This window comes from Mytilus trossulus, chromosome 12, assembly GCF_036588685.1.
Source record: "Mytilus trossulus isolate FHL-02 chromosome 12, PNRI_Mtr1.1.1.hap1, whole genome shotgun sequence".
Lineage (NCBI taxonomy): Eukaryota > Metazoa > Mollusca > Bivalvia > Mytilida > Mytilidae > Mytilus > Mytilus trossulus.
The window spans coordinates 5,850,636-5,871,924 of record NC_086384.1 but is presented as its reverse complement, the minus strand read 5'-3'; the positions used below and the strand labels follow the sequence as shown (position 1 = coordinate 5,871,924).

The 21,289-nt window shown below is 33.1% G+C and overlaps 1 protein-coding gene across 1 annotated transcript; it reads right to left on the bottom strand.

Moving 5' to 3' along the window:
• Window positions 1-10,719: 10,719 nt before the first annotated feature.
• Window positions 10,720-19,750, bottom strand: LOC134692984 (potassium voltage-gated channel protein egl-36-like). Its single transcript, XM_063553651.1, has 2 exons — window positions 19,191-19,750; window positions 10,720-12,764 (listed from the first exon to the last, which is right to left on the bottom strand). The coding sequence occupies exons 1-2, from the start codon at window positions 19,665-19,667 to the stop codon at window positions 11,862-11,864; spliced, it is 1,380 nt and encodes a 459-aa protein (XP_063409721.1). The 5' UTR covers window positions 19,668-19,750; the 3' UTR covers window positions 10,720-11,861.
• Between the last annotated feature and the right edge of the window lie 1,539 nt (window positions 19,751-21,289).

The window sequence follows — 21,289 nt, the reverse complement described above, 5'->3', positions numbered from 1 at the left end:
GAAGTTTGCGGCAAGCTTGCGGCAAACACAATTATGCAAATTAGATTTGCCGCAAGCTTGCGGCAATTGTTTGCTGCAAGCTTGCGGCAAATTGTTGTGGCAAACTTGCGGCAAACTTGCAGGAACTACACATATACCAATGTCATGTGTGTAGACACATTCAATTTATTCTCTTTCAAATTACACAGTAACATTTAAAAAAAGTCAATTCCTGTCCTTATAGAAACAGTCATTGAAAGAATTCTTGCAAACTCATGAGATGTGAGGAAATACATACATGCATTTGAGTTTTGAAAAAGGGACATGAGTCATTCTCAAATGACATAATATACCTGTATTAAAAACTGAAAAAGGTAAAATCTCAATATGTATTGAGTATAAAGCTAGGTATAATTGCATTACAGAATTTAACTTAACCTTAATTGAAACATGATCATGATGGTGCAGTACATCAGTAACAAATTCCAACATATAATAGCTTAAAGTAAGTTTTTCAATCACACATACATGTATATATAGTTGCTTACTTAATTATGTATGATGATAACATTAATTATTTTATCAAAACATTCAGTTCCATGAATCATTTGTACTTACAGAGTTACATACTGATTATCCCATATTATTGAACCAAAATGCCTTCTTGATCTCTTATATGTGAAATGCATTTCCAAACATAACCAACATGACCTAGCCACAATTTCAAATTGTTAGCATCCAGGAAGTGCCAACTAGGCATGCCCAGTCAATATTGTGTAATTCCTGCAATGTTCTGGCAAACATATAGAATGGTCAAAGTTTTCTGCAATCTTGCGGCAAACATATTGAATGGTCAAAGTTTTCTGCAATCTTGCGGCAAACATTCTTTCTTATTTAAAACTTTCTGGCAATCTTTTGGCAAACATTGATGTTTCTGCAAACTTGCTGCAAGCTTGCAGCAATGTTTGCCGGAAGTTTGCAGCTAGCGGCAAACATCTGCAAACAATTTTTTCTGTGTTCCTGCAAACTTTTTGTTTGCCGCAAGCTTGCAGCAAGTCTGCTGCAAGTTTGCGGCAAACAATTCAGTTTCATAAGGGAAGATTTTCATATCTTAAAATCGATAGTATTTTAGTCCTTTTTGTTTCAGTTCTGCAATCTAACAGTCAGAATGTAAGGACAAGACAATTTGCTAAGCATCTTGTGAAGCTTATTTGAATATGGCCCATGTATTTTTTAAGGTCAGAGCTATTGATTATTTTATTATGTTTTTTCAATTTAAATAATCTATTAGGTAATCTCTTTGCAGTTATTTTTCCACTCTGATTATTCAACAGAAATTGCATTTGGCAACAAAAAAGTGATTACTTATTTAAATGAAAACTTGAAAAAAACATCGTTAAATATTACAGTTCGCGATTTCAAATGATTTGGTACAATGGTTTTATATTTGAAATATGAGTTTATGAAAGATAAAAAAAAATGCTCTTCTTCTTGATTAACCTCGAAGGTTGGATTGATTAAACAATGAACTAAATAATTAATATATTATCTACTTTTTTCTTCACCAACGATGATATATAATTTATAATTAGTTCCATTTATACGATTTTGTTATGAAACAAATTGCGTATATATTATTAACAATGCAATGATTGTTCACTCGGTTGATATAGACGATATGAACATGACCTCTTTTGCTCATTCAATAGACGTAAGAAGATTTACATGCGGTATTGATGCAGACGATATGAACATGACCTCTTTTGCTCATTCAATAGACGTAAGAAGATTTACATGCGGTGTTGATGCAGACGTCTCTTCATCTGGGTCACAATTTGCAAAAGTAATCTTATATAGGTCAACGTACGACCTTCAAAACGATAAGTACTGTTTTCCCCACCTACGATAGTAGAGTGGCATTATGTTTTCTGGTCTGTGCGTCCGTCTGTCCCACTTCAGGTTGAAGTTTTTGGTCAAGGTAGTTTTTGATTAAGTTGAAGTCCAATCAACTTGAAACATAGTACACATATGCCCTATGATATGATCTTTCTAATTGTAATGCCAAATTAGAGTGTTGACCCTAATTTGACGGTTCACTCAACATAGAAAATAAAAGTTCTAGTGGGGTATCCGTGTACTATGGACACATTCTTGTTGTAATTTTTATTTTTGAATACGGTACTGACATTCCTCACTTCAGAACTTTCAGAATTAGGATATGTCTGTCCTACATTTTCTGTACGTCATTACATAAACATCGTTATAAAAGTTAACAAAATATTAAAATTATTTTTGCTACGAAATTAGGAAATTCTCTTTCGAAATAAATATTTTTTACAAACCAATAGAACAACTATATTGTCGGACATGCGGTCGTTGTGATTTGTTTAATCAAGCATTACATGGTTTTATTCAGATCTATTTATTTTGACATTCAACGTAAACGCAACACAAACTATGAAGCATAGCAAAATTTTGCATTCTCAGAACCAAGTTCTTATGGCATTAATTTATTTGGCATTTCTAATATAAAAGACATAAGATAATTTCCTTTAAACGTAACAAATAGTATAAAACTTATCCTTTAGTGTGCAATTTTCGATATATGAAGTGATATTTATAAAGTAAAAGGTATTGATCATTGCTTCGTACATTCATACTAAAGTTTTCTATAATTTAAGATGACAGTGACTTACAACGTGGTTTTAATCCGTTAGAGAGACACGGTCTATTAGGTATATGAGTATGGGAAACCTATAATGAGTTTTAATTTTCATCATTCATTGAAAATTTGTACAGGTTACATAATATATATATAGTTTGTTCGATATCTTCTGTATATTAGAAAAGTTTATGAATCTGAACATGCTGAACACACGGTTAATTTTCAAAACGTTAAAAACTTTGACTTTGATATCCAAGTCTGTCGTACTCAATTACCAGCTTGGTATCTTTGATGTTTTTAACGTGTGTAAATACATAGAAAAATAATTATCACCTTTCATTGCTGTAATTTCAATCTTTTCTCCGTCCTTTTTCTTCTTTTCTTGTTACTCCATATCTATGATTATACAGCAGGTGATCATAGTTTACATCGACCTTTTTTTTTTATTCATGTGTCACTGATGAGTCTTTTGTTGACGAAACGAGTGTCATGCGTACAAAATATTAGCCCTGGTACATGTATCTATTAACAACCTACAAACATTTGTGTTTTCTCCCTTTTTTATGGAGAGGGACAAAACAAATAAGGCATAAAGCGCAATTATTAAGTGTGGATGTAACACGTTTGCTAATAGGTGAAAAGATTTTAACCTATCAGCTAAAGGACATATTTTTTCATATGAGCGTGACGTCATCAACGTTTTTGGCTAAAAAAGAAAAAGACAAACAATAGTATGCGAGACACAACAGAGAAAACTAAAGACAAAGAAAAACGAACCCCATTCAAAACTGGAAGTTATCTCAAGTGCCCCGGAAGGGTAAGCAGATTGTGCACCACATATGGCACTAGTCGTGTTGCTTATGTTATAACAAATCCGGTAAATAGGGTAAATAGTATAATTTGGTAGGTCATATTTGTATAAATGAAATGGGATTGTAGTGTCGACATAAGGAACATATCCGATATCATCTGTGAAACGGTTATTCCATAACTGTCAACGAACTCGTGATGGCGTCCTTAAAATTTACCGAGGGATGTTTTCCACTTTTGAAACTCTTGGTTTAATAGCTTTCTTGTGGGCAGCAATCCTCTATCAAGGAAATCATGATCGGAAATACAAGCCCGGGAATATCGTATCAATTGGGATATATATATATATATATATTTATTATATATTTAGTACAAAATACAGCTATTTTGTATATCTAATAAAGGTTCTTTTTTCCAGTCTGTATCACCTACTCTGTATCGCATACCCCGTATCGCATGGCTAAACCCGTATCGCATACCCCGTATCGCATGGTAAAACCCGTATCGATGGTAAAACCCGTATCGATGGTAAAACCCGTATCGCATGGTAAAACCCGTATCGCATACTTTTTTTTTTTTTTTTTTTAACTAAAGTAAGTTTTTAGGTGTTTTTTTTTGCTTAAGAATTTTTTTTTCTAAAAATAGTGTGTTTTTTTTAATGACGTCATTGTTTGGTATGTAACGTCACGTACATCAAGTTTTCATATTGTATGTGACGTCACGAACATCAAGTTTTTACAACATATTTTTTGGCACACTCAATGCAACTATAAAAAATACAAAACACTTAGATATATACAATAATAAACAAAATATTTTCAAAACAACAGATTATAAGGTAACCTAGGTGCTTCGTATAAATAATTGAGCAGTTATTTTAAAGCTTTGAAAAAAGACAATAGCAGAACTGAAGGTAACCCAGTGCTATGGGTCAGAAAACAGTTCATATACTATAATACTCTTCTGTTGAAATATATGATAAAGCGTATAATACATGGCAAAATCCGTATCACATGCCGTATCACCCTCGACCAATATCATCCCTCGGGCCTAAAGGCCCTCGGGATGATACGAAATATGATACGGATTTTGCCATGTATTATTCTCTATATATCCGATGGATGCATCTGTTGTAGAGTTATCACTGACTCAGACGTACTTATGAATATAATTATTTTCTGTGACTGTATCTTACATTAATTTGTAGGATCCTTTACTATAGATAATTTAGCTGATCTGTAACAATAACATCTTCATGCCTTATATATCATGTACTGTAGTACGCTGCTAGATTAAAACTGACGTGGAAAGGTAACACGTGGCCAGCGAAGCTCTTTTTTTGAGATCCCAGGTGGTCGTGTGGTCTAGCGGGACGGCTGCAGTGCAGGCGATTTGGTGTCACGATATCACAGTAGCATGGGTTCGAATCCCGGCAAGGGAAGAACCAAAAATTTGCGAAAGCTGGCCATGTGTTACCTTTTGACGTCAGTTTTAATCTAGCGGCGTACTACAGTACATGATATATTTATATATACTCCGTATGCAGGCGCTGCTTAAATGTTGCTATATATAAATGGAAAGTTCACAATAGGAAGCTGAAATCATCTTTTTTTCCCGTAAAGTCTGTTTTAAACTGCCCCTTATTGTCAATTTCTAGATGTAAGATAAGATATGAGGCAGTCTGTATCTGTAGTATACCTCATCACTATTTCGATGAGATCACCGTCATTCCTTTAGCCAAGTCTTATCAGAATGGCCATACATCAAATTCTTAGAGATGCATTGTGGGAACACTTATAGCTTTTTACTTTTAAAAGGACAGAAACCGTGGCAAATGATATTATATCTAGAGTATGATAGACACCGTCACCTCAGGAATCTATCATTTAACGCGGTCTTTTCAAAAATAGGCTATACCACTAGGTCGATACATCTGCTGTTGAGCTGTTAATGACAATGGTATCACCAATCTAGTAGCCAATACTATGCATGAAAATACAGATATTGTGTTAATATAATTGCTGCTACAAAATTCGGGATAGGATTTCATATTAAAGAATTTATACCATTATGAAAAGCTCAGATTATGTGCCCGTCTTTGGCCTTACTTCTTTGTCTGTTTTGGACTATAAACCTTTAATGTTTTCAATAAGCTTATTTGTATGTCACCGAAACGAAGTTGTCGGTGCCATATAGTTTTACCCTTATCCGAAATTCCGTCTTTCCGTAATTCCGTCACTCCGTCATTCCACAACAAACCATTATACGGAGTTTGTTTTCTAAACGTCTTCGTATATTGGGCTGATTTTTGGTATGTTAGTTAACCATGAAGAGTTACAGATCAAGTTTAAAAGAGGAACGAAAGATACCAAAGGGACAGTCAAACTCATAAATCTAAAACAAACTTACAACGCCATGGCTAAAAATGAAAAAAGACAAACAGAAAAACAATAGTACACATGACATAACATAGAAAACTAAAGAATAAACATCACGAATCCCACCAAAAACTAGGGGTGATCTCAGGTTCTCCGGAAGGGTAAACAGATCCTGCTCCACATGTGGCACCCGTCGTGTTGCTTATGTGATTACAAATCCGGTAAATGGTCTAATTCGGCAGGTCACATTCACGAAAGGGAAGGGGATTGTTGTTTCGACGTAAGGAACATATCCGATATCATTTGTGAAACGGTTATTCCATAACGGTCAACCATACCATACCCCGTATGCAGGTCCTGCTGGAATGTTTTTACTTAGAAATGGAAAGTTCACAATTGGAAAGCTGAAATAATCTCTTTTGTCGTAAAGTTTTGTTTTCAACCGACCCTCATTGTCAATTTCTAGATGTAAGCCAAGATAGGAAGCCGACTTAACTGTATCTGTAGTATCCATTATATCCAGTTCAATGGGATAGATGCGTTCCAAATAGTCACCAAATTTTGAATCGTTAAGTGAAAGAACATCATCTATGTAACGGAAAGTAGAGTAAAAGGATATTGCTAACTTCTTATCTTTCATCAGAAGAAGTTCCTGCATGAAGTCAGCCTCATAATAATAAAGAAACAAGTCGGCAAGTAGCTGGGCACAGTTTGTTCCCATTGGAATGCCGACAGTCTGTTGAAGCACACGTCCTCCGAACGTAACAAATATGTTGTCAATCAAGAAGTCAAGCATCTTGATAATATCAGTTTCAGAGAATTTTTTGTTTGAACCAGAGTGATTCTTTACAAAGTAGGATTTATCCCTTCCTAAGACAAGATACTTGCATCTACGTTGGCCATTCTTTTTTATGAAGCACAGTAATACCAACTCTTTCAATTTGTCTTTTAGTTTGGAATGTGGAATACTTGTGTAAAGAGTAGAAAAGTCAAATGTTTTAATACTGTTACAAGATGAAAGAGAGTTAGATTGTATGTACTCTAAAAGATCTTTGGAATTTTTTAGTATCCATACACATCTGATTCACGCCACCTCTAGAATAGGCAGTTTCACAATAACTTCGAAGCCCGTCTTTGATTGCTGATAAAATAGATGTTAATAATTTAGAAAGATGTTTCGTGGAGCACTTTGAAGACCCAGCAATATACCGTTGTTTGTAAGGACACTTATGTAGTTTAGGTATCCAATATAGTGATGGAAGATCCAGTTCTTCATCTTTGGTTGAAAATCCAAAGGAACAAAGAACTGACCTATGATTATCCAGGATTTCCTCTTTGGTAAGTGTCGTGGGGATATATGTTGAGTTTCCATGTGAATTGTCAACACCTTATTCGTTTATCAAGCAGTTAATGTAATGACTTTTACACACATAAACGATGTTATTTGGGGCTTTGTCTGAGTTTCGTTCCGCTCCACTATTTTTTGCCGAAATTACGGGCTTTGGACTTGTTGAAAATGAGTGTTATACGGACTTTTTTTCTAAACGCTTTCAGATATTGGGCTGATATTTGGTATGTAAGTTAACCATGATGAGTTATAGGTCAAGCTTATGTTTCGTTCTGCTACGCTTATTTTTAGCTGAAATTACGGGCTTTAATCTTTGATAAATTATTGAAAATCACAGTTTATATACGGATTTTTTTTATCTATTCCCCTCCAGATTTTGAAGTGATTTTCGATATGTAAGACTACCATCTTGTTTGTGTCCTCATGTGTTTATATTGAAATTGCAAATTTTTTACTTTTTGGGTCGTGGCCATTCGTGTCGCTTTGACACATTTAGTTTGTTTTAATATATATTATGGCCTCAAGCACTAATGTTGGCACATTTATTTTCGACATGTGCATCTGGTATAATCCATTACCGTTAATCCTACAGACTGATGATTTCTAAATCGTTGGATGTTTGCTTAAATTCAGATTTGATAAAATGGTAATGTAGATTATCGGAAATGTGTGATAATTGAAGCATTATGTTTCATTATTCTACTGATATTTCAAACTTATCTCTTCAATTAAATGTATCTGTAATTACGGAGACTTATTCCGATATACGCCATTTAATTTCCTTTAATATTAATGATGTCTACTTGAAATTTCCTTTTACAGCCTTTAATGTTATGAAGAAAAATGGTAATAAACTCAAATATAAAAGGAAATTAGACTCCATTTCCTATTAGGTAATATAATGTCTTCTATGATTAATTGAAAATCCGTTTACTTGGAAAATTGAATGGTAGATGACAAGATGATGGAAATCCAACTGTTATAAAAGATCTGTCAGAAATTGGAAATAATAGAACGATAGAAAAAAAGTAAAATCACAAAAACACAGAACTCCGAGGACAATGCAAAAATCAAAAGGCAAAATCAAGACTCAAACACATCAAACAAATGCAGTTATTGAATAAGAAAATATATTCAAATTTGCGAAGAAAATTTCCAGCCAAAATAATGTGATCAGTTCTGTTCTATATTTAGAACTGTAAAAACAATCGGTCACATAACTGTTTGGAACAGCTGTATTCTGGAACGTTTCCAGGGTGACACTGTCAAGATCAGTTTTTGAGTATTACTGATCAGAAATATTTTACGGTTGAATTATCCAAATCAGTTCTAGGGTATAAATTTCAGCATATTGTGAGACAGTATCAAAACCGTTAATGTCTGTACGACAGTTACTTTTCATTCGTTGATGTGTTTCAGCTTTTAATAAGTACACTTCCCAATTTGAATGTCTCTTGAAGTTTGGTATTTTTATTATGCCCCACCTACGATAGTAGAGGGGCATTATTTTTTCTGGTCTGTTCCTCCGTTCGTCCGTCTGTGCGTCCGTGCATCCGTGCGTCCGTGCGTCCTTTCGCTTCAGGTTAAAGTTTTTGGTCAAGTTAGTTTTTAAAGAAGTTGAAGTCCAATTAACTTGGAACTTAGTACACATGTTTCCTATGATATGATCTTTCTAATTTTAATTCAAAATTAAAGTTTTGACCCCAATTTCAAGGTCTACTGAACATAGAAAATGATAGTGCGAATGGGGCATCCGTGTACTATGGTCACATTCTTGTTATTTTTTTTTCTTTCTCAAAAATGTATTATAACACTTTCCATTCTTTTATTATTTTTCTTTGATACTGTCTCACACAACTTATATGTATTAAATTCGTTAAAAAAATCTTGAACTTTTCGGTATCAACCAAACATGAAATGAACAATCCACAAGTAATATATTGCATTATTATTACAAATAGTTATTAAAATTAATATCAAATACTAGTAATGATATTCCTTTTTAAAAATCAAAAATAGAATATTACGTATCTATTTAAGCTGGTGGTATTTCATCGATGGCACAATTTAGAATCTGATTAGAAAGATGAATTTGAGGGTATCACCAGCCCAGTCGTCAACACATGAATATCAATAATGTGGTCATTTTTATAAATTTCCTTTTTACAAAACTTTGAATTTTTCGAAAAACTAAGGATTCTCTTAACCCAGGCATAGATTATATTAAGCCGCATTTGGCACAACTTTTTGGAATTTTGGATCCTCAATAATCTTCAACTTTGTACTTGTTTGGTTTTATAAATATTTTGATTTGAGCGTCGCTGATGATTCTTATGTTGACGAAACGCGCGTCTGGCGTACTAAATTATAATCCTGGTACCTTTGATCAAAAGTAAAATCACAAAAATACTGAACTTAGAGGAAAATCAATTCGGAAAGTCCATAATCACATGGCAAAATCAAATAACAAAACGCATCAAAAATAACTATTGTTTATGTAGATTACTACACCAGTTCCCCACATCTGGAACATTGAGAAAAATAACAGTTTAGTAATATTTTAAAAAGGCAAAGAGCCATTACAGTAAAAGATGTTAAAACCATTGAATATAAAGTCGACTTTTAATAATATACAAATACAAAGTGGAAATCATTTTATTTATAATATGTTGAGAGTCAAAATCTTGAACAAAAGTAACACTATATGCACGAAAAATATATATCGTACGTTGGATTCTAAATTCCAATTTAGGATTCATATGAACATCTTTTTAAAATATTGACGAAAGCAGTGTTTTAGTTAAAACAAATCAGGGTTGACAATTTATGCTAAATGCTAATAACTCTAACATCTTAATAACATATTCATTAGGTTTGAAATTAAACATCATAATGATTTTTAACCTCCAACACACAAATGAATTGTGTAATGTGCTTTCTACGGTACAAGTTATCGTGACTTCTTTTCAATACTATTTTCTTTCATTTGTTAGAGAATGGAATAAAGTTGACATAATAATAACATTATATAACAGATATTCCCAAGTGACATTAATGTTCTCTGTCCTGAAAATTTATACGCCATCAATAAAGTTAAAGTGCAACTTTCATCTGGCTTATAAATATCTTTCTATAAAAGAGGCACGAAAGATTCCAAAGGGACAGTCAAACTCGTAGATCTAAAACAAACTGACAACGCCATGGCTAAAAATGAAAAAGACAAACAGAAAACAATAGTACACATGACACAACATAGAAAACTAAAGAATAAACAACACGAACCCCACCAAAAACTAGGGGTGATCTCAGGTGCTCCGGAAGGGTAAGCAGATCCTGCTCCACATGCGGCACTCGTCGTGTTGCTTATGTGATTACAAATCCGGTAAATAGTCTAATTCGGTAGGTCAAATTCATGAAAGGGAAGGGGATTGTAGTTATACATATCATTCACTTGTCTTGTAAACTTATGTCAGAGGACGTGATTTTCTTTTCAATGATAACACTATTAAACAAGGATGCAATACAAGCTGTGGATAGTCTGTGCATCAGTCAATAAACCGTATAAATCTAACACCTTTTGTTTTCCCAAATAACAATATCTTAATTAAATCTTAAAAGATAAAATCAGGGTATGTGGAATAATTTCCAACGAACTCTAAATAGTGTTTATTTAGCAAATTAAGGCCATCATATGGTCTTCACGAATAAGCATAACATATACAGTGTGGTCAGCTTGTAAATACAATACATGTTAAGTGGTCAGAGGAATGTCCCGGGGACTTACAATCTCCCTCGTTGGAGGTTGAATTGAATAAGATAAAAGTATTGAAAGCCGAAAGAAAAAACTAATAATGTTTTAACAAATACAAAATAAACAAGCAAATAAAATATGGAATTACAAACAAAAACCGAGAGAAACGCTCAAAATATAAGAGGAAAAACCGGAACAACAAAAACAACTAACTGCAACAGAAAACAAACGCAAACATACATAGAACCGGACTCTTTAATAACAACAGCCATATTTCAGACTTAGTACAGGACATATTAGAAAAAATGGTGGGTTAAACCTGATTGTATGGCTTTTCAAATCGGTTGTATCAAGAGTATCAAAGCTTCAAGGGGGGAAAATTTGAAAACTCAACACGAACCATTTTTTTATCCTAATAAGCTGGCATTATTCAGAATCCAGGTTGCTTTCTATCAGCCTTTGGAACAATACGTATCATAATCAATGGTTACATAAATGGAACAATATTAGGTATGATGATACCCCCAGGCATTGATAATCAACTAGCATAGGTATCGACCATGTATAGTTAAAAATTAACACTGCACTTTGTAAATATCCTGCGTCCGAAGCAATCTTCTGAATTGACCTTCATCAGACACGCTCACAGTTGAAAATTTGAAAGACAAGGGTGTATAAGAACCGAAACAGTTAAAAAGCTATATGATGAAAAATGATATAAAAACTGCCAAATCCATCTAAGATCAATTTACCTAAGGAAGTTTTTATAGAATTTATTAAGCTACACAAATAAAGCACTAGTATCAATTTGCAACTAACAAAAATGATAAACAGAAAGTACCTAAAATACAATTGTAGACAAAACGAGTTTCAAATAATGTTGGACAGGTGCATGAAGAATGCGCATCGTATTATCGTTGCGTAAATATGTCAAATAGATTGTGGTGTTACTTTGGTATGCGGAACTATCTTGTGACACGAGTTTGGAACCGTCTTGGAAACATTTGCGTAATCATTTTCCGAAGCAGTTCGCCATACTTTTGAATAGTTGTAAAACATGACAAAGTTGTTTACAAATATTGGTATGATGACCGCCAACAAACAAACACCTGTGATTGCACAAAGGCCGCCGATACATTTTGATAATCCGATAGTAGGTACCATATCGCCATACCCAACTGTTGTCATGGTTACAACTGCCCACCAAAATGAATCCGGTATACTCGGGAACGCCGTATCTCCAGAGAAAAAAGCAAATGCTCCGAACATCAACATGGCGACAACCAGAAACATTGACATCAGTAAGACTTCAAAGCCACTGGCTCGAACGGCATACATTAGCACGCGAAATCCGGTAAAGTTTTTAACCAATCGGAATAGTCTAAATATTCGAACTATCTGCAGACAATGAATTATGTCAGAAATAGACTTTTCATATTTGTCTTTCGGATTTGCAAGATTTGCAAAATAAATTGAAAACATTACCACAAGAGAGAATATGTCGACAAGGTTCAGAAAGTCGCAGAAAAAACTCGTGTACTTGTAAGGATATAGTACAAAACGAGTGATGATCTCCACAGTAAAGTATGCCACTGTTATGAATTCAATATAGTATAAGAAATCCAGCTTTGTACTGACCATTTCCGGGAGTGGTGGGATTGTTGTATTTGCGGTATTTGATCCATCGAAGTGACCTTTATAAGCCTCGAAATCATCTCCAAAATACTCCTCCCATTCTGATTTGATAAGCTTTCTTCTGAAGGATGGATGTGTCTGGCAGACAAGGCCAAATATAGATGCTAACACGAACAGTGCACTGGTAAAGAAATAGACCTGCAATTACAAGATATAATTGTATATGTCTACAAGGAGACAGATTATAATAAAAACTTGTTGCTTGTTTTAAATCCTATTTTTGAATGTGGATTTATTTAAATAAACTCATCATATATATCAGGACTACATTTAGTTAATACGCCAGACGCGCGTTTCGTCTGCTAAAGACTCATCAGTGACGCTCGAATCCAAAAGAGTTTAATTATTATATAAGATGTATTTAATTTCATTTTCAATTTCAATTTCAATTTAAGAATAGTACTTACACTGACATGTCTTTTATTTGATGTAAATTGATTTCAGCATTTGAAAGATATGATTGTTTGCATTATTTTTTTATTATCTTCTTCCACTTTTTTAAACTTTCCTTTTTGTGTGCGTCACTGATTGGGGCTTTTGTACACTAAACGTGCGCTGGCGAAAACAATCACTAATTTCTTATTGTTTAATTTCAGGGCAATTTTGTGACGTTATATATATGTTTCCCTTTTCTATGTAATACAGTTTTCTAAAGTATTGACCGAAGATTGTGATAACTTATAAATTACATAAAATTTGTTATAAATTTGGAAGAAAAAAACATATATCTGTTCATTTGATAAACTGAAAACTAAACAATTGCAGTGATGACGATCATAACACAATGTTGACTGCTCTACCCTTTATTTGTCATTTAACCTAATATTCTTGTCTGTTTTGTTTACACATTTGCCAAAATAATGGAGTTTTATGTGACTGTTGCCTTTATTTATACAAGTGAGAGGATTAGCTAGCTATACAACCAGGGTTAATCCACCATTTTCCATACATCAGAAAATGCTTATACCAAGTCCGGAATAACGCAGGTGTTATCCATTCGTTTGATGTGTTTGAGCTTTTAATTTTGAATTTGCTGAGGGACATTTTTGTTTTGAATTTTCTTATCTTAAGATTTTACTTTTTATTCAGTTCGTTTTTTCAAATCAAGTGGAATGGCTTTTAAACAATGACCTATACTGTTATTTAAAACATTGTAAAAAGTAAAATAAGAAATTTCAATACAATGATCTGTTGAAATCCTTAATGTGTCAATGATATTTCATGTAATATTCAGTATTGCTATGCCAGTGTTTTACAACTTCATTTGAATAACAGATAATGTTAGGTTTAAAATTAATTAATACAAAATTGATATATAATTGGTGAAATGAATCCAGCAACTTTGTAGATTGGATAAATTGATGACTTCAGTGTACTTTAAAAATATAGAGATGCAAAACACGATACTTGTCAAGATGGTTGTGATAAAATTATATAGGATTCATTTACAATTAGAAATTAAATATTTACAGTTTATATTTTTTTAGCCAAGTTTGTAATATTAAATTTATCCGACCGTAATTAGTTATCAAAGGTATCAGGATTATAATTTAGTACGCCAGACGCGCGTTTCGTCTACATAAGATTCATCAGTGACGCTCATATCAAATTTCATAAAGCCAAACAAGTACAAAGTTGAAGAGCATTGAGGATCCAAAATTCCAAAAAGTTGTGCCAAAAACATCTAAGGTAACCTTGGACCGGCTTTATGAATATATTCTTAGACCTGTCCTAAGATAGATTTATGACATGACTTATGATCTTCTTATGACTATCCTAGAACACACCTCAGACCTCGTATCCAAGCTGTCTTAGGATGATCTTAGCTAAGATATCCCAAACCTGTCACAAGTTCTTAAAATTTTCAAATATTAACATGTATTTATTTTTTTAAATTATGTAAATGTATATTGTTTTTTTATTTGGTCGGGTTGTTATCTCTTTAACACATTCCCCATTTCCATTCTCAATTTTATAGTATGTGTTTACCATAAATTACTGAACGTATTGATTAATATTCCATCGTTAGATAATTTGTTTAAGTAATCTAAAATATTAGTGTAATAAATATAAATAATCTATTAATTTTACATATAAAAATTCAAATACGAATTCATAGGGATTTTTTTTAGAAATTGATGATTCTTTTGGGGTTAAAGTGAGTAGAATTCATTTTGACACTGTATAGTTACAGTATTAAATTAAAAGTGAATAAGGTTAAAGGAGAAAATCATGCATTCTTCCTATACATGTATCGAAAGTTTTTTTTAGTTATGAATCATTGATGATAATATCCGTCAGCCTATAAAGATTTAGTTAGGAGCAGTAAAAGGAGATTTGCTAATTAGATATAAGATAGATGATTTGTAAAATTTATATAGGAAATAAGTGTAAATTATATAAATAAACGTATGACTTTCATAAGACCATCATAAGACACCTCTAGTGTAGTCATAACTTTACGACCAACTCTAAGTGCTGCCTAAGTTAGGATTACTTCGTGAAACCCACTTAGGACTAAGATATTTCATACGATCATCCTATGACATGTCTTAGTCTTAAGACAGCTTCCTGAAACTGGCACCTTGTTTTTAGCAATCGACACAATTTGGTTATATTATTCTTTAAAGTGTTCTAGTTATATCTATATATCTATATACATAGCTATCTCTGATGAATTTTATTGGGAAATATCATTCTATGTAATGAAAATGGTAAAACAAACAAACTGTTAAGCTGATTCATGATATTGTCCGATTTCTAATTCGCATATGAAACTTTCTTGTTATCATTTTCGTCATATTTGATCTCCAATGAATGTTGAATGAAGCTCCCACTGGACTTAATTGTTTTTCTGGTTAAAGTATGCAACAAAATAGTTTTAAAAAATGGTTCAAATAAATCTCACGAATGTTATATTCCTGCTCGGTACATGCGTTACGGTATATAAATGTTAGTTTAACAGAATGCAGACTATGTTGGAGAATCGTAGAAGAGAAAAGGGGCTGTATCCATGACATTTGCTTTCTTTACATTTATGATTATAAAGTTACTTAGTACACACACTGAAACCTTGATCAGTTTATGTTTACCTTGCATGCTTACATCAATTTTAGCAAATCAGCCTTAGTTATAATTACGTAATAAAAATAATAGCGTTATACTGGTTTCATTTTTACAACATTAAGAAGAAATATATGTGCATTTTATTGAATTTTGTGCATTTTGTCATCAAGAATGGCACCAGAAAACAAGTAATTATGGTTTTGTTTGTATAGAAATACATTATGATTTCTTTAAAAAGGGGACGAAAGATACAAAAGGAGGAGTTAAAGTCATAAATCGAAAATAAACTGACAACGCCTGGCTAAATATGAAACTAAAACCAATCAGACAAACAATATCACACATGACCCAACATAGAAAACAAAAGAATAAACAACACGAACCCCACCAAAAACTAGGGGTGATCTCAGGTGTCCGGAACGGTAGGCAGATCCTGCTCCACATGTGGCACCCATCGTGTTGCTTATGTGATAACAAATCCGGGAAATAGTCTGATTCGGTAGGTCACATTCATGAAAGGGAAGGGGATTGTAGTTACGACGTAAGGAACATATCCGATATCATTTATGAAACGGTAATTCCATAACGGTCAACCAACTCGCGATTGCGTCCGTAACATTTACGAAGGGATGATTATAACTTCCCCATTTGGAACTCTTGGTTTAATAGTTTCCTTGTGAGCAGCAACCCTCTATCAAGAAAATCATGATAGGAAATGCAAGCATGGGCATATCGTATCAATTAGGAGATATATACCCCGTCTGCAAGTGGAATGTTGTTACTTAGAAATGGAAAGTTCACAATGGGAAAGCTGAAATCATCTCTTTTGTCGTAAAGTTTTGTTTTCAACCGACCCTCATTGTCAATTTCTAGATTTAAGTCAAGATATGAGACCGACTTAACTGTCTCTTTAGTATCCGTTATCTCTAGTTCGATGGGATAGATGCGTTCCAAATAGTCACCAAATTTTGAATTATTTAGTGAAAGAACATCATCTATATAGCGGAAAGTAGAAATAAAGGATATCGCTAACTTCTTATCGTTCTACCTGTAGTAGTTCCTGTATGATGTCAGCCTCATAATAATAAAGAAACAAGTCGGCAAGTAAAGGGTTACAATTTGTTCCCATTGGAATGCCGACAGTCTGTCGAAAATCACGTCCTCCGAATGTAACAAATAAGTTGTCAATCAAGAAATCAAGCATCTTGATAAAATCAGTTTCGGAGAATTGTTTGTTTGAATCAGAGTGATCCTTTACAAAGTAGGATTTAGATAGCAACAGAAAACTGTTAAAATAAGTATTTTACATTTATTACAGTTATAACTGACCATCATTTAAATAAAGTTATGAATAATTTTCATCCTGATAATATTTATATTTTGGCGTTACATATAGTCATGTTTTCCAATGACTGTTTACGTAATGTGAGTTCAAATTAAAAATTGATTTAGCTTCCAGTACGAGTGAGTTAGTTTGGTACTTGTGCCTTTAGGTCTTTTTATTACTTGTTTTTGTGCTACTTGCAAACCTGGATTTTGACAATTTGTTTTGTTCTACTGTTACACTTCTCTCACAAGTCATAAGACATAACGGCAACTACATTGCAAAAAATCATCAAACGACGAAAAGACAAATCCAGAGTCTAAAACCCAGCATTAACAACTAAAGACAGCTATATGTAGACAAGACAAATCCGGAGTCTAAAACACACCATTAACAACTAAAGACAGCTATATGTAGACAAGACAAATCCGGAGTCTAAAACACACCATTAACAACTAAAGACAGCTATATGTAGACAAGACAAATCCGGAGTCTAAAACACAGCATTAACAACTAAAGACAGCTATATGTAGACAAGACAAATCCGGAGTCTAAAACACACCATTAACAACTAAAGACAGCTATATGTAGACAAGACAAATCCGGAGTCTAAAACACAGCATTAACAACTAAAGACAGCTATATGCAGCCCCAGTCGTGTTGCTCAGGTAAGTCTAAAACACAGCATTAACAACTAAAGACAGCTATATACAGCCCCGGTCGTGTTGCTCAGGTAAGTCTAAACCCCACCATTAACAACTAAAGACAGCTATATACAACCCCGGTCGTGTTGCTCAGGTAAGTACACATTCGATAAAATGGTTTCTCATTTATTATCTCAAATTCAAGAATAGACCACAGATTGCGGATTCAACATATGAGAAAGAAATATTGCATAACAGTCAACAAGCCCTTGGTGGCGGCTGTCAAATTTTCAAATGGATGTATTCAAGTTTACATCTAGCCTAACAGCTAGAAATATAAGCTCGAAGATTCAGTCGGATGCTGGTGCAATGTTATGATAGTAGTCTTTTTCTGAATTTGTCGAAAAATGTTTCTAATTTTGTATACTAGTACTATTATTCTTTCCAAATGTTTGATTATTATCCCAAAAATGTCGACGTATCGTGTCGTGTTGGTCAGGTAGAAAAAGTACGTTTTTAACTATACATACCGAAGACCTTTCAGCAACGGAAATAGTTATCAAAAGTACCAGGATTATAATTTAGAAAAACTGTTATTTTGATATATCCTAGTAGTCAATACATTGGTGTCTTTTTTTTGTTCCCTTTTTTTTTTTTAAACATTTGACGAATGTGCGCTTTTGTTGCACAACGTTTTGGAATTTTGGATCCTCAATGCTCTTCAACTTTGTACTTGTTTTACTTTATAAATATTTTGATTTGAGCGTCACTGATGAGTTTTATGAAGACGAAATGCGTGTATGGCATACTAAATTATAAATCTGGTACCTTTGATAACTATTTGTAAAAATATTATTTAAAAAACGACTTTACATTTTGTATTCATTGAAAAACACAATTTTGTGACTTTCGATAGCTTTACTTGTGTGTGGGTACTATAGAAGCTTTGAAAATAAATCACCGAGCTTATAGTGTAGGTATGCGAAATTACAAATGATTTATGTTTGGGGGAATATTTTAGCTCAATAATAAAAAAAAAATGAAAAAAGTAAATTCAATTGAAGCAACTAGAGTCCTTGATTAAAACATTTGCTCAAAATAAATGTAAGGATACCGGATTAAATACTAATGTTTTTTAATGTTTATATAAATTTAACGATTTCCTATCTGTGTTTGCTTAACCCATAATCTTGTATTTTTCAAATATAATTATCATCATAATTGATGGTTGCTTAACGTCAATATGATTTTGATGAAAGAATTTTACAGAACATCGATAAACTTCCTTTGTATTGAAAAGAAAAAAAAATGTTAACAAAGAATTTACATGAACATCGGGATACAACCATTGTATCAAAGAAAGAGGAATTGAATAAGACAAAGAATTTAACAGAAAATTGGTGTATTTCATTTGTATAACGAAGAATTTACCTGAGCATCAGCATACTTCAAGAAAGAAAATTAAAGCCAAAAGAATTATCCTGCACGGATTTTTAAGGCGAAATTGTCTTATGTACAACATTTACAAACCTTAGCAGGAATAGAAGTACTAGGTTCCTCAAGTACAAGCCATCCTTTGGCCTGAATACATTTCCACATGCCTTCACTCTCCTTTCGTGAAATGAGTTCAGTCTTATTCTGTTCTTTCTTGATTTGGTCGTTTTCTAAAATTTGTAGTACGTCTTGGTCGTCACAGAATGTAATAAATTGACCCATACAACATTTCGATAAATGCTTAGGGTCAATACCCCAAAACTTGAGCTCATCTTTGAACTCCCCGGGACAGAATCCTGTTGGCACATGAAGGGTTCTACCTTGATAGTAACAAAGTATTGATCCAAATAGCCCTGCATTTCGCTCGAAATAGACAACATTATCCTCTGTTGATTTTTTATCCAAAAATATTTTTGACGCCTCACAATCAGAGAGAGTAATTTTATCTACAATGTCTTGTGAAATTTTAAACTTTTGACCATTTACGTCAATCTCTATTCGCTTTTCTTCCATAATTTAAAGTTTTGTAAATAAATAAATTAGTTTTTGATCCTCTGCAATCTTCTGACAGTAGGAACAAATTAGCTGGAGATAAACCTTTTATACCTGACAGTCTCATCAATATTTAATTCTTCTTTTTCCGTTACACCTGGATATAATGATGCGATACATTACAAACGACGTGGTTAAACGTCATGTGATTCCAATTAAGATTATAATAATAAATAAGTTCAAATAGAAATAGATTTGTCTTATGATAATAAATTGCATGTAACTGTGAGCGGATACAAAGGAATATTTGATTGATCATATATTTAAGTTATTGTATTTTTTTAAAATTTATACCTAAGTCGTTTTAAGCTTTTTCTTGTGGGTTTAAATGTCTCTTTAGTGAAACTTGTCAACATTCTTGAATTAACACAGTCGTAATGAACATTATACACTCTTGACAAAACAATATTCTGCCATGGCTGCAGAAGTCTAAGAATCTACAAAATTGACCTATCTGGTCACAAAGAGGAAACAAAGGGCATGTCACGTATTTAAGCATTTTATCAGTATTCTACTTCAATCGAGAATATTTAACGATTATGTCTTGAACTTTAGACAACAGCAACCTAAACAACAAATATTTCTACCCGACAAACATGCTTCCCGTTTGAATGGTTTTACACTAGTAATTTTGGGGCCCTTTATAGCTTGTTGTTCGGTGTGAGCCAAGGCTCCGTGTTGAAGGCCGTACTTTAACCTATAATGGTTTACTTTTTAAATTGTTATTTGGATGGAGAGTTGTCTCATTGGCACCCACACCACATCTTCCTATATATATTAATCATAATATTTACTATTTCGTTAGGCTTTTCAGAGGAATGTCAACGAGAACTATCTTTTTTACTCGTTGAATAAAACTTGAGTGGTTTATTTTAGCATGTAAGAGTCTGTATAACAGGGCCTTAACATTATTTCAAAACTCAAAAAGACATATACCTTAAAAACAAACTCATCATAAATACCGAGATTACAATTTGATACTGCGGACGAGTTTTTCGTCTTCGAAAGACTCATCAAGAACGCTCGATTAATATTTCAAAACAATCAATTTGAAGAGCAATGTTAACCTAAAATATCGAAAGGACGGATACAAGGCAATGTTTTGCAAATGTATTGTAAATGAATTGTTAAAAAGCTCGTTTGGGAATTTCGTCCTGACCCATCACATTGTATGTATCTATGTATTTACTCTATTTAAGTTTAAAGTCGTATTTCAGTTTTAATTAGTAAATATACACTTTGAAGAGCGTTGGTTATCTGTTAATAATTTGTATTATAGAAAACAAAATGAGAAGTGAAATTATTGTCAATAAAACATTTTTCCGCTGGAATAAAAAATATTTGAGATGTAAGCAACTGAATTGTACCGATATATAACGATGAGCAAAACTGATATCGTATAGCCAACTTTAAACGGCCTTGAAATGGCACATTGTTAGATTTCAAACTAATGAAATTACCAGCCTGATTAATAAACGGGTTTTCAAATGCTTATTTTGCGTACTCGGTATCTTTTCAAATCAAATTAAACCACTTGGCAGGGATCGTCAAGAAAATAAATGATGGATTCAAATTTGTTTTTT